This window comes from Pseudorasbora parva, chromosome 3 (genome assembly GCF_024679245.1).
Source record: "Pseudorasbora parva isolate DD20220531a chromosome 3, ASM2467924v1, whole genome shotgun sequence".
Taxonomy (NCBI): domain Eukaryota; kingdom Metazoa; phylum Chordata; class Actinopteri; order Cypriniformes; family Gobionidae; genus Pseudorasbora; species Pseudorasbora parva.
The window spans coordinates 17,130,329-17,145,609 of NC_090174.1; the positions used below are offsets into that span (position 1 = coordinate 17,130,329).

Sequence of the window (15,281 nt, forward strand, 5' to 3'; positions counted from 1 at the left end):
GAGATTGACTGAAACTGAGTGTTTCACCCCCCCTTTAAACATGTGGTTAACTCACTGTCGGCCACTGGCTGCTTGGTTGTCACTTAAAAAAATGTAAACTAATTTAACAAAAAAAATTGCTCTAAACATTTTTCTAAATTGACTTAATAAAGAAACGAAACAAAATATAACTACTTTGACATTTAAAACAAAACTTAAATATTTTAATGGCTGGAACAGTGTAAAAAACAAACAAAAAAAACACGTGCTCCAGTCGGACTCGGCCCGTACATTTTGATAAGCTGTCGGAATCGGGTCGGGCTAGGGCCTCAGCGTCTTGGGCCAGGGCCAGGCTAGGGCCTAAATTTTAAAAAATGCAAAAAATGCTCTTCTTACTTAGTAATTTTGTCTTGTTTCTAGTCTAAATATCGAACAATTCTTAAATCAAGATAAATTTACTATACAAGTAAAATGACATGATATTTTTTCTTGTTTTGGGCCCCACTTTATGTAATAAGTACAATGTACTTATATAAAAAAATAACTACAATGTAATTACTGTATTCAAAATGTATTACAAAACACCTTTGCTGATATTGAGGTGGGATACGGGTAGAGTTAGAGACAGGTGTGGTGATATGGGTGAGATTAAGGTTAGGTGTAATGGAAGTGCCAATTGTGTAATTACAAATGTAACTACAGAAATTAATTACAGATGTAATTACTTGCAGGTATTTTTTAAAATGTAAGTACAATGTAAAAACTTGTATGTACACAATAAGTGCATTGTATCAAATTATTGAATTGCAAGTGCAATTAAATTAAAATGCAAGTACATTGTAATTAAGGCCACCTTATATAAAGTGGGTCATTGTTTTGTTGAAAATAAAATCCAAATGAAGTGCGTTTTTGCTTAAAACGGGCAAAATTATCTGCCGATGGGGTGAGAAAAATTACCTTGTTTCTGAATGAAATCTTGTTTCTTGTTTCTGTCTCAAACAGAAATAAGATTTTTTTTTTTAAGTGAATGATTTAAAGGTCCACTGAAACTATGACAACATTTGCAATATAAGCATTAAAAATTTACAGTCTCCCACTTCCGCTAAAACGAATCTCAGATTTTGGTGACATCATCGCAGACTTCACTTTCTCATCCAATCAGAATGCGCTCTAGAATCTAAAGCCCGCCCCCTACACTGCTGAAGCTGAAATCGGTCAGTTAACATACATTTACTAATTTCTACATGGTGAAAGGCACATAACACACTATATATGTGATAGGAAACGATTCAGTGTAAATATGCTTTCATTTGAGGCGAATAAAGTCTTTTTTCACGTTAGTTTTACACACCGCAGCAGCGCACACACCCCAACGGCTCTGGTCTAAATTTAGACTACAGGCACGAGAGCGCAGCGCGGATCATATGCGCGAGTCCGCGCAGACAACAAACAAATCGACCCATTTGAATTTTGCACAGAATGCTGCATTTCAAAGCGATATGGAGGAGATTATGATGGTAAACAGTGTTAGAGAAAACTGGCTTTACCAAACAGAGCGAGAAGGTCCACTCTTGCGCTCTAGTCAAACTGTATATTAACGAAACGCTATTGGCTGTTTCAAAAAAGGGGAGGAGCTGCTAACAGCTGGAGCTGTTTCAGGGATTCAGAGATCACGTCAACACATTGAATAATGTGGCGCGTTTCAAGGCACTTCAGTGGGTCTTTAAATATGAACTTTATCTTTATTGCAGTATAATAACATGTTGTACTGACAATATGTATATTAAAATATTAAACATTATATCCTTACCTGGAGGTGGGTTCTCTGGTATTGCAGGCTGGACACCATCAATGCTTAACCAGTGAGCTGAAAGACAGAGACATCAGGCAATTTTCTTCTTTTGCTTTTAAATCTAAATCACTATCACACGTTAGCATTTCACAAGTGTGTTAGCTTGGCATCTCTGCACCAGGGTCTCCTGTTTTCTGAATTCATTAAACAACTGTGGTGAGTTGGATTAGTAAATGGACTCCATCAAACAACTTTAGTAAGTTGCATTAATCAACAAATATGGTAAGCCATGTCTTCTCCAGTCATTGTCACTTTCAGTGCATGCTATATGTTCAGCATATACTTCTCCGTTAGCAAATAGGACTTCACATGTGATAAATGTAAGGAGAAAGCCAGGCTGACGGGGAAGATTTCTGAATTAGAGACACGCATCCAGGCTTTATCTGAGAGTAGAGAGAATGTAACAGCTTTAGACACTGCTTTGGATGTGAATAGCTTAGTGAACTGTGTACATTGTTCGGTTCTGGCTGTAGAACCCTTACAGCAGGGTAAATAGGTGACGGTGAGAAGGTAGAGGCGCAGATCTAAATACCACTCTTCCATTCCAATTAGAAAATCAAACAGGTTCTCCCCACTCAGTATCCTGTTGAAAGTGCCCTAGTTATTGCAGATTATATTACATGGAAAGTGAATATACAGACACCAGCCACCATAAATCAAATGTTTACCGGGAGCCTGACATCAAAGCAAATTTAAAAGTGCTGGCTAATGCTAATCTTAAATTCTCTAAGAATATTATTCATGTGGGCACTAATTGAAGTTCAACTGTGTGTGACCTCGCAAGTATGATGTCAAATGCAGTTTTTGCTCCAGTCCCCTCCCTGTTTGAAGGAGTGATGAGATACTTTGCAGACTATCATCATTCAATTGCTGGTTGTCTAAGCGGTGTCTGCAAAATAACATAAGGTTAAAAGACAATTGGAAAAGCTTTTGGGGCAGACCTGACCTGTTGAAGCAGGATGGCATCTATCTTTCTTGCGATGGTGCCACTCATTTCTCTAGTAATTTGGCACATAGTCTTAGAGCTAAACCTTGACTAACTAGGGCCCAGGTCAGGAAGCAGACAAACTGGCTAAACTGACCATCTGCTAGCTGTCTCCTGTCACCAGAGTCAAATAAATCCCAGCATATAGAGACTCTTTAACCTAGATATTATCACATAGAGACTGTGTTTGTTCCCCGAATTAGTAAATACAAAAAAACATCAAAACCATTCAACATCAGCAGATAAACATCAAATGTCACTTCGATACAAAGTCGGTCATTTCTGTTGTACCGGTAATACCAACTCCCGAGTATATTCGGTACCCACAGCTACGTTCAGTTAGCCTAGAAATCTAGACGCACCTTAGCGGCAGCAAATTTAATCTGCCCGCAAGTGTCGTCTAGGAACTCTCAATACCCTTCTGAGCTGTATTCCCCTAAGTCTTGCCGGACCAAATACATTGTGTATAGAGTCGGTGAGCGGGGCCATAATGACGACGGCCGAGTTGCGTTTGTGTGCTTCTAGTAAACACAGAAACTGGCGAACGGCGGCGGTCTTTCGAATCAGCTTTGACCGTGATTCTGGAAGGCTTGGAGTTAAGCTTTTCTCTGAGAAAAGAACAAAGAACGACACTGAAGTCATTCTTAAAAAAGGAAAATGTGTTCAGGGTTTTGCTGACCGGATACGGTGAATGTTTAATCTATCAACAAGCTCTGTTTCACCTTCGTTGCTCTGGTTGGTGGTAGCGCTATCCTATCGCGTGCAGAAGGAGTTTGAAAGACAACCCGCCCCTCGACAAAGTTTATCCCGCCCCTCGGATTGAGCCCTGTCTATGGTGAGTTTCCAGACCAAACATCTTGATGTGGTTCTGGCTTGTCAGGCTAACGTTCAGTCACTTCCGTGTTAATCTGAGCGCAGGGCTCCAGTCTGTAGCCGAATATATACTAGTGTATGTGAATTAGGGATGCGCCGAATCCAGGATTCGGGGTTCAGATTCGGCCGAATATTGGGCTTTTAGACTGGGTTCGGTTTCTGCCGAACCTTAGAATTTTTTTAGAACCCGCTTGCACTACGCGATACTGGTCGAACATGATGCCGCGGTTGATTATGGCAACGTGTTTACTAGGTGGACCGTTCGAATGCAGTAGGCTGTGAGAAAGTGAAAATGGAACTTGTGAACAGAAAATGTGTTGTTTGGCAGTACTTTCAGTCACAAGAAGGCAATTCAAGGCGAGCTATATGTTCAATTTGCAATGCCGATTTGTCTCGCGGTGGCAAGAACCCTAAACAATAGCCGCTGGATGTCTGGTTCGCGAACGAATCGTTCTTTTTAACCGGATCTTTTTAGTGATCCGGTCGAACCAGTTCACCTGAATCGTTCTAAACGGTTCGCGTCTCAAATCAGCGCTGATCCCACAAGTTACTATAGTTACTCACTTTCTGACATGAGTGACAGTCCCTCAGACTAGAAATAAACTATCTTGAAGTATATGTTGTAACTCCAACAGTTTACTGAACTGAGACATGTTTTGCTGTGAGAACTGCACAAATATTTTAGCTTTATGTAAAAGTTAAGAATATGAGGAAAGGTGATGTTATGCATCATTCCGTGTAAAGCAGACTGCACTTCCCTTTTTTATAGAAAAAAATGTGCACCGCCTGTATGCATGCAGAGAGCATGCACCCAGCCTGCACGACATCCAATCACTGTAGTCCCACGTTGGTTTGATTCGACAGCATCCATAGCTGCCAAGTCCGCAAAAATCACATAACTTTGGGCTTCTTTTTTTGGCAAGTCATGTTAAGAAATCTCGAGTTGCGGGTCAAGGTTTTTTTGGCCTTATTTTAAAAAATGTGGTTGCTTGATGGGAAAATATGACAAGCAACTTCGTTTCTTTAGATTTGTCGCTGTTTGTCCAAATACATTGCCTGACACTGTCTTTTCACAGCTAATAGCATTAGTGCAAGTGCAACAATACAAGTGCTGTAGTAATTTGTCCTCATACATCCCGCTTCCTTCTCCCCTTCATTGAAGAATAAAAATCGCATGTGCAGGCATGTGATGTGACGTTATAAATGCATGTAATGATAGTTTGTAGACGTAAATAAACTAATACATTTTTACAAACAATGCAACCAGCAGAGATGTACAGAGATGGAGAGGAAACAGGGAGGAGAGGCAACTAATTTAATCTTAAACATATTTTTATAATGTATTTTATATGATAGGCTATTATAAAAAATAAAATAAAAAACAAGTATAGGCTACTAATAATAACAGTAGGTATGGTTTGAATGTATTTTATTATAAATATGTGGCTATATTGCAGCGTTCCCTTAGTGTTTGCCTGTGTCCCAACCAAGGTTATTTTCGTAAACGAAAACTGAAACTAAGACTAAAACTATTGGTCAAAAAAACATTTTCGTAAACTGAAATAAAATTAAAAAATCTGAATAAATAAAAAACTAAAACTAAACGAAACTAACTACTCTTACTAAAAAACTAACTGAAATAAAATAATAATTAGCAAAAATAAATATTTGTTTTCGTTATTAATAAGCCCTATTTAATGTGGTGGAAAATCTGACTGCGGCGGTTGAGGGAGTGTCTGTATATTGCGCTACTGCGCGTGAAGTGATCTGAGGAGGAGATTAACCGCTGTCCTGTGACGGACGCGTGCAGACCGTCAACACATCACTAGTCCTTAACGGCAGTTCACAAAGAATCAATGCATCCGTGGCAGTGAAATGGGAAATAACACAAGGTAATGAGATGCACGTTGAACTTCTTTTAACTTAAGCTCACTGTTTTAGAATGCCGTTTCTTACGCGACGAGAGAAGCAGGGGCAAAAGTCAGCAACTAGTAGCAAGTACTAGCCTACTGTGCATTTGAGATTTCATGTTTTCATAATATTGACAGGCTCAAAGGTGTTATCATAATCATTTACTACTAATAATATTATTATCTGTGTGGAGACATTTCCCCACAAAGTAGGGAATACCAGGACACACACGTTTGTTTCACTATATAAGTGAGAACATTGCATGGACTTCTATTGATTTTATATCAGGTTAATGATATTTTATATCCCCTAACCCAACCCCTATCCCCAAACCTACCCATCCCAAGAACGTGCAAAACAATAGATTTAAATAAAAACATGTTTTGGCCGATTTATAAGCCTTTTTAACTATTGAGGACATTTGACTGGTCCTCACTAGTTAAAAAGGCTTATAAATAATAATAAAGTTATCATAATATTTTACTAGATAAATGAGGACATTGGTCCCCTTTACAATTATAGCACAACACACACACACACACACACACACACACACACACACACACACACACACACACACACACACACACACACACACACACACACACACACACACACACACACACACACACACACACACACACACACACACACACACACACACACACACACACACACACAGCACAACAGTGTGTGTTGGCTGTATTCAGATGACTTTAGCTGTGGTCTTACGCTGCTAGCCTACATTGTACTACTGAAGAAATTAAAATAAGCTTTTAATTGTTTAACAATATTTCATCTTTGTTATGAATGAGTTTGTCTGGAATTTATCATTTTTACTTTTATATTTTACGTTGCATTTATTTTGTTCTTTAAGATAGATCCTCTGAGTATTATGTCAAAAATATTAAATATAATTTTTAATATCAAAATATAATTTATTTCATTTTTAATCTAGAGATCGTTGTTTGTATAGGTCATAGTTTGACTCAAGCTTTTTTGCTCAAAGGTGAAGACCCAACTTTATGCATGTTTTGTAAGACCTTCCTGGGTTTAAACAATAATGCTTGTTTATCAAGTTATTTCACTTAAGGAAGTAAGATTAAACTTTAATCTGTGCAAACATTAAACTTTGCTGAAATTAAAAACCTTGATTTGGTCTCTACACTACATTATGGTAACTCTGCTAAACTATAATTACTAAAACTAAAACTGAGTCTAAATAAATAAAAACTAAATAGAAATGTATTTGCAAAATAAAAACTAAACTAAAACTAGCAAAACCATTTGTAAAACTAACTAAAACTAAACTGAAATTTATAGCAAAATTGAAAACGATACTAAAATAAAAAACTAATTTCAAAAAGCAAAACTATAATAACTCCCAATCATAGACTGTAAAAAAGTGCATATTATTAATTCTAAATAGTAGACTAGCTGTGACATTAATTTTCAATACTATTTAGAGCAGATTGCACATTGAGATACAGGGCTTATCTTTTTCACGGTTTGCAGTGTGCATGTTCAGCACTGCTCCATATGTGTCCACTAACTCCGACTATGGGTTACCATAGTTACCATAATTAGCCTTCATGTCACTTTTTCTCTTTTTCCATCTCCAAACCTTTTCTGATCACAGCCTTTATTGCAATTTGAAGATTTTTTTAAATTCCCGTCTGTACTGGCTGAGATTTTAATTGAATATGTTGCAGGCTCATTTATTGATAAATTATTGATCATAAATAATACTGATGATAATAAATAATATAATAATTGTTATGGCTTGTATATGTAATTAATAATAATTAATATGGCTTGTTTTGGGCCACCCATCCCTCTTCCCCACCCCTCTAAGTATTCTTCATACCTGTAACAGAGAAGAATATGAAACAAATGTCAGAAAATCCCTTATAGCCACACATGTTGTATTTGAAACTACTCTTTACTCATATCAATGTTGTTGTGTTAATATTCATTGTTTATTATACACTATGGTATATGATAATACATTTCAGTTTCAGTGTATGCAATATTAAGAATATTTTCACTGCTTCAAAAGTCATAAGAAAGCCCTTTCCCTCAAGAAACTGAAGTCATGCTTTATAGCAGTGGTTTTCAAAGTGGGGACGGGGACCCCTGGGTGCCGCGAGGGGATGCAAGGGGGGCCATGGCAAGCTGGCATGAAAAGTATAGCAAAACAAAATAATTAAATAATTAAAGTAAACCAAATTAAACCAAAAATAAGCTAAACAATATTCTCATAATGGCCCTAAGTTTAGGCTAAAATGACCCATGTCTATTTGAAAGTTAAACTGTTTTGCAATATGAGGTAAATACAATACAAGACTGAAGCTACTGTGCATTGTTCTAGTGCAATATGCTGTTGAAATACAAGCATTTTTTGTGAAAATTTAAATGTTCTGTTTTTTAACTGTATTTGCTTAATGTCATTATATAAAAAGTGGTTTAAATAAATCTTACAGACATACATGATTTGTATACATTTTATTTCTGTGGTAAGAGGACATGAAAAGACTCGAAACTAAAATGGTAGTCGACTTGAGTCAACTTGAGACTTGGCTTTGACTTTTGACTCGATTCGGGATTTTGCCTCATCTTTGACGCAACTTGTCTCGGGATTCGAGGGCAAAGACTTGAGACTTTTTAAGACTTGAGTTTCATAAAGGCCATTTTTTAAATCTTATTAAATTTATGCATCATCTTTCATGTTCAATTTTTACATTTGATGAATAAATTCAGTTATAATAGTAAAGACACTACAGGTTGTTACCAATCAAATTAAATAATTTAAACTGCAAAAAATACAGCTGCAATAAATAATGTTATAAGATTGATGTTCTAAATAAAACATGCAATCATACTTTTAAACATGCCCCCAATAGGGGGCAGCAAGTGATTGTCTTCATAAGTGAGTCATTGAGTCGTTCATTCAAATGATTCATTCAAAATGCTGATTCATTCAGTAACAAAACACCACGCTAGATGTTTTGCTTTCTATTGGAACTATTTTCGTTGGTGAAATCATGGGTGAAATGGAACAAAAAAAGGTTGTTTGGATCTAAAAATGTAAGTAACTTAATATTATTTAGGCTACTTGTTTATTGACCTAGACTAAACCATTCATGCTACACAATTCACGATTGTAAAGTCGACTTGTGTTATTAACAATATCATAAATCATAAATATCACCAACTACAAAAAAACGTTTGTAGTTTTACCCGAGTATGTTTCTTCTGTTAGTTTACATTGCTGCTCACTTTTTGATTTCTCCACGAATGTCTCTCACAAAGAGACAGGCACTGGGAGCCTCAACGCGACTTTGTTACCAGAGGCAGATACACTCCATTATCAATTGCTATTAACATTGAATATAATAATAAAAACAAAAGAAATCTGATTCATCATTGCGTTTCTGGCAATTTTATTTTATTTGTCCCAGACAAAGAATGTCAAGCCCTTGGCTTACAGACAGCACTGTATTCTCCTGTGACCAATGTTTTGTCTATATGTGTATTCAGAGGCAGTGAGCAACGGGTTTTCAATATAATAATAAATACGTTAATGCGCAATAAAATAATTGTCGGCGTTAATGAATTAATGTGTTAATGCGATAATAACGTGTTAACTTGCCCAGCCGTAATCTATATATATATATATATATATATATATATATATATATATATATATATATATATATATATATATATATATATATATATATATATATATATATATATATATATATATATATATATATATATATATATATATATATATATATACACACACACATATAAGGGGTGTAACGATTCACTCGTTTTTCCGATGCATCGATTACAAATCCTGACGATGCATATGCATATTGATCTTGAAACATTTATTTTGAATCGTGATTTGTTAATTTCAGCTGATACTCGATATGAATACACTATGCCAAATTTATAGGCTTTATCAGCATTTAAAGTTAAATATCATTGATCCGTTTTGCAGTGCAAATTTTGTTTGGAAGTTTGGAAAGATGAACATACGTTTTCATCAGTTATTTTATCTACAGATCAATACAGATTTCTGCTCATTCAAAATCCTATAAAGACTGTAAGCAGGTAAGCACTACAAGATGTGTTTGAATGCATTAGAGAAAACGATTACATTGTGAATAAGTGCTACCTGTTTAAAATGTGCTTTCACCGGATCATATTCAGAATGTAGAAGGTACAAAAAAAAAAATCCCACATCCCGCTCATGATCATCGCCGTGATCCATCTGTATCAAGCTAGTTGTTTATCGGCCGTGTGAGTTCTGAACACTGCACTTTGCTTATTTAAATCTTTTCGTTTCAAATAGTTTCTACACATATTAGGCTACATATTTCTCATTTCTGTGAGGCAAGCCTGCTGAGTTACAGTTTATTTGAGACGTGCTCCAGTTCATGAGCAATGAAACCGCGACCTCGAGCTTCCGCGACCTCACGTCACGATAGTCTACTTATTTGCTTCTTATTTATTTAATACATGCAATTGGCCGAAGAAACCTTTATTAACATTAAGAGACAATTTGTACAAAACGAAAGAAAGGCTTTTTACAAAACAAAACTTAATATTAAACTAAATAAAACCACCAAAATCATTGTAGTTATTATGTGCTGGCCCGTTGGCATGAATTGTACTCGTGATGGAGCAGTAGTGGAGCGCTCTCAGAGCAAGTGAAAACCACAACGCTACGACTTTAAAAAAAAAAATCACTCCTCACTCCATTCAAAATCTCGCCGCTCCACTCTTCGATCCGCTCCCACTCCACTCCGCTCACATACTCTGAAGGAGACATGGAGAGAGCTCTGTGCATGTTTAAATTCTGTTTTAGATCGGATAATTCAGTGAAAAATGAATAGAAATTGTATTCTGTATGACGATTTTGCAAACGTGATAAATCAATATTTCTCCAGATACAGCACTTTTGAACTAAGAGCTAAACTGAAAGCTGTCCTTTGCGAGTTGTGTGAACACAACTGAGCCGCTGCAGATGAGAGAGAATTAATGTGCGTGTGATATTACATTCAAAATATTGCACTCCTGCACTCCGATTATAATTCACTCCTGACATAAATTAAAAAATTAATGTCATTGCAACGCAGTTTGATCATAAACAGTGTTCAAATATCAAAGCTGGAGTCTTTCTTCTGTCTAATGATGCTGAGTCTGTCCAGATAAAGTAAGAGTTTAATGTTTTAACGAGCAGTTAATGTTGAACAATAGTAGTTTTGGGTCAGTCTGCGATCTTTGACAGGCATGGGGTTAATGCAATTATTTAATCAACCAATCACATGGCAGTTGCCTCAATGCATTTAGGGGTGTGGTCCTGGTCAAGACAATCTCCTGAACTCCAAACTGAATATCAGAATGGGAAAGAAAGGTGATTTAAGCAATTTTGAGCGTGGCATGGTTGTTGGTGCCAGACTGGCCAGTCTGAGTATTTCACAATCTGCTCAGTTACCAAATCGGACTGAACCGTTCCAAAAAGTTTGCATCTCTAGTAAGCTCTAATCCACACATTTCTAAAGTTATTCACTTTTTGATGTGTCTGACTCTCCCTCTGACTCGAAATAAACCAACATCCCGGAGTTATTCAGTTAACAGCACACGAACTTAACCATACTGTTAAGAGAGAACTGATAATGATAATGAACACGAGCAGCAGAGCCGATGATATACTGAGCATGTGTGCAGCGGAGGGAGCGACGTTTTTGTGTTTAGTAATCGTAGGTTTTTGCAGTCAAAGCAGTTGATTTAGGAGTTTTTTTGGCTTCTCCGTGTGGTTCTGTTCAGTATCGCAGCTTGAGAGGTCTACATTTATATGTCCATGTAACGGGGCACCAGAATAAGTATTCAATATACTCTATCAAATAGAGGTTAGATAAGGCCTAGGTTCGCCTCTATGAGAATTTAAAAAGTAGAGATTTTGGGCCAAATTAAATTCAAGCAATTTACAGCTGGCAATTTTATTACAAAGATTTATACAAATTTAGAAAACAACCTTTCACAATTTACGTCAATACACAATATTCTGGTTGTTGCTCAGCACCATGAATCAAGGAAAAATGGTTGATATTGTGTCCGAAGTTGAATGTGAAGTCCAGGAAGAAAAAAAAAAGAAAAAAAGAAAACAGTCCCAATAGTCCTTCTGGATTCCTTGTGTGGGTGTAACACTCAAATGTTCGAGTGTAAAGGCCTTTTGTGTGTGTGTGTGTGTATGTGCCTAGCTCTCAATTCGATCCGTGTTGAATCGCGATGATTCTTTTGAATCGTAGATCAGGGTCTGGCTCGCCGTTCAAAGGTAACGTAGATCATTCAAACAGAATCAGCATTCAAAAAAAACAAAACAATCAGAGTTCTCGCAAAAGAAACACCAGTAAATCAAAAACATTGACTGGTTCTTTTTCCTCAGTAACAGGATATCAGCAACCTCGTGCGTGCATGTTCAGCTGGCTTCTTCGTCTCAATTCGATATAGATCGACTCACACAACATACCGGAGAGTTAACCGCCCTCTAGTGGATAATCATAGTACTGCATCAAAGCTACATGAGTTTCCTTGTGGTTTACAAATTAAAAGTAGTTACAAACAAATGTAATTTAGGACTCAAAATAAAGAAAAATATGAAAGTACAATTCAAAGGGGTTACATCCTCCTCTCCTGAACCTGCATGCGTCTCTGCATGTGGTGTACTTATAAAATCATTGCTCTATCAGGTGTCAGTATTCTAACCTCAGGGTAATCATCTGACTCAAGGGCTTGAGTGAAGGCTTTGTTTAACCCACTTAACAGGGATTGCATGACTAACACTAAGGGGTTTCCTAATGAAGTGTATGTTAGCCTATCAGGTGGCTCCCTGATTCTGATAGAACGTCTGGACTCCGGCTCTGGTATTTTGTGCAAAGGGGTATTTCCATTTCTTTCAACGTTCTCCTCAATCTGTATTTCACTGTTGTTGTCCTCTTTCCTCATTCCATCTCTTTTTCCCTCAACAGGTTTCGTTCTATGCCGGATCAACTCCTCAAACTTATCATCGTTGACTTCAACAGCCTCCGAATCCAGTTCCTTGACAGGTGAGTTTTCCACATTTTCTTTCAGGGTATCCTCAGGTAAGGGTGTTTCCCCCTTTTCAGAGAAAGCTACTTCTTCTGCGTTTCCCCCATCAAATTTCACATGCTCAAATCCAACATCAAGATTTTCCACATCTCCACAAGTTTCAAATGAGTTTGCATTTGGATCCAGTGCTGTCTCACAGGAACTTTCCTCCCCGTGTGTGTAAGGCACTTCCTTGACAATTGTTACGATAGGATATGGCTTATCCTGGATGATTCGGGGAAAGTATAAATCTGTTTCTCCATCAACATCATAAGCTTGTTCATTACCATCCTCCAGAACAGTTGGTGAGTCACTAGAACAAGTCGTTCTTTCCTTTCCCTCCATCCTGTTCTCTTCATCACTGGAATTGGCAGGTGCTAAGAAACCACAGGGCAAGAGTAAATCTCGATGTAGGGTTCTTTCAGGTCTGTCAGTAATAAGAGGCTTCACAATATAGACTGGAGAATCAGTTATTTGCTTGACTACTTGGTAGATTGTCTTGCTCCATCGGTCAGCAATCTTGTGCTTGCCTCTTATGCCAACATTCTTGACGAGAACACGCTCTCCAGCTTGTAAAGTGGATTCTCTCACCTTCAAATCATATCGTTGCTTGTTGCGAAGAGCTGTCTTCTTACTGTATTCAACAGCAATCTTGTAGCTTTCTTGCAGACTCTCTTGAAGCTTTTCAAGACATACTCGGCATGACTAACTCTCTTTTCCCCTTCAGGCTTGATACCGAAGGCTACATCGATGGGAAGGCTTGGTTGTCTTCCAAACATCAACTGATAAGGTGAGAAACCGGTGGTGTCATTTTTCGTACAGTTATAGGCATGTACCAGAGGCTGTACAAAATCACGCCATTTGGTCTTGTCTTCTTCTAGAAGAGTTCCGAGCATTTGGAGAAGAGTTCGGTTAAACCGCTCCACGGGATTTCCACGTGGGTGGTAAGGAGTGGTCCTAGTCTTCTTTATACCCAGTAGAAGACAAAGATCTTTGATCATGTCAGATTCGAAATCTCGACCCTGGTCACTGTGCAGGCGTTCTGGTATCCCATAATGAATGAAGTAGTTACTCCAAAGTGCTTTAGCAACTGTCCTTGCTTTTTGATCAGCTGTTGGAATTGCTACAGCATACTTTACAAAATGATCAGTGATGACTAAAATGTTCTTAGTACCTTTACCATCTGGCTCAAGAGAAAGGTAGTCCATGCAGACTAGTTCTAAAGGTCGGCTGGTCTCGATGTTAACAAGGGGAAAATGCTTTTTCAGCTTTTGCCTTTCTTCTGATACACCGCTCACAGGTACTGACCTTGGTTTCAACATCCAAAGACATCCTTGGCCAATAGAAACGCGTACGAACTAAATCCAATGTCCGCTCCACTCCCATATGACCTACCGAGTCATGCAAAGCTTTTAAGACAACTTCCTTGTATTTTTGAGGTAGAACTAGCTGATAGAAGGGCTCTCCTCTATCCATACACTTCCTGTAGAGGACTCCATCAAGAACTACAAGTTGGTGAATCAGTCGACGTATAAGTTGGACTTCTCAGTTTTCTTGCTGCCTTACACAGTAAGAAAGACATTTGCCAGTGTTCAAGAAGTGAGTCACTCTACTAATGATAGGATCATTTGCTTGCTCTGCAGCCCAATCCTGTTGCGACATCCTGGGAAGGGTGCTGAAACCAGGAAGAAGTTCAGCTTCTGAGAATTCAACTGGGATGGCATTAGCATCAATGGCAAGACATTCCAGAGCAACAGGTAAATTGGCATCTTTTTCTGCCACAGTGTGTCCAACAGTTGATACTTTTGACAAATGGCTACCACTGCTTCCTTAGGAAAAGAAATCCTATTTTCTTCATTCAGAAACTGGGAGATAAACTGACTGATGCGGTCATCTTCAGCCTGGGAACTGTCATCGGTATCTACCTGATCATGCGGTCGCCTGGAGAGACCATCAGCATCTTGATTTTTCTTCCCAGCTCTGTAGCAAATGCTGAAGTTGAAAGTAGACAGGGCCGCAAGCCACCGGTGTCCAGCTTGGCAGACGTTAATATATATGTGAGGGGATTATTATCGGTCATGATGGTGAACTCGGCCCCATACAGATAGTCATAGAACATATCCGTCACTGCCCACTTTAAGGCTAAAAATTCCAGCTTGTGGGTGGGATAACGCCTTTCACATTTTGACAACCCTCTGCTTGCAAATGAAATCACTCTCATACAACCATCTTGTTCTTGGTACAAGGCAGCACCAAGACCATGGAGATTAGCATCTGTATGTAAGATGTATGGTAATTTTGGATTTGCAAATCCCAATACCGGGGCTGTGGTCAGCTTCTGGATTAGTGTCTGGAATGCGGTCTCACACTCAGGCGTCCAACTACCACCAAAAGGTTTCTTGAAATCAGAATTGGAGGCAGGTTTAAAACCCCTTGCATTCCTTCGAGGTGGACAACAGCCAACTGTTAGTGCATTTAATGGTTTGGCAATTTTGGAGTAATCTCTAACGAACCTCCGATAATCCCCGGTGAAAC

General features: G+C 38.0%; 1 protein-coding gene across 3 annotated transcripts in view; it reads right to left on the minus strand.

Moving 5' to 3' along the window:
• The window catches only part of taf6 (TAF6 RNA polymerase II, TATA box binding protein (TBP)-associated factor), a 116,352-nt gene that overhangs the window by 25,306 nt on the left and 75,765 nt on the right, over nt 1-15,281 (minus strand). For all 3 annotated transcript variants that reach the window (XM_067437952.1, XM_067437950.1, XM_067437951.1), the window contains exon 5: nt 1,790-1,846. In XM_067437952.1, the coding sequence (XP_067294053.1) occupies nt 1,790-1,846 (57 nt within the window). The remainder of the gene's footprint in view (nt 1-1,789; nt 1,847-15,281) is intronic.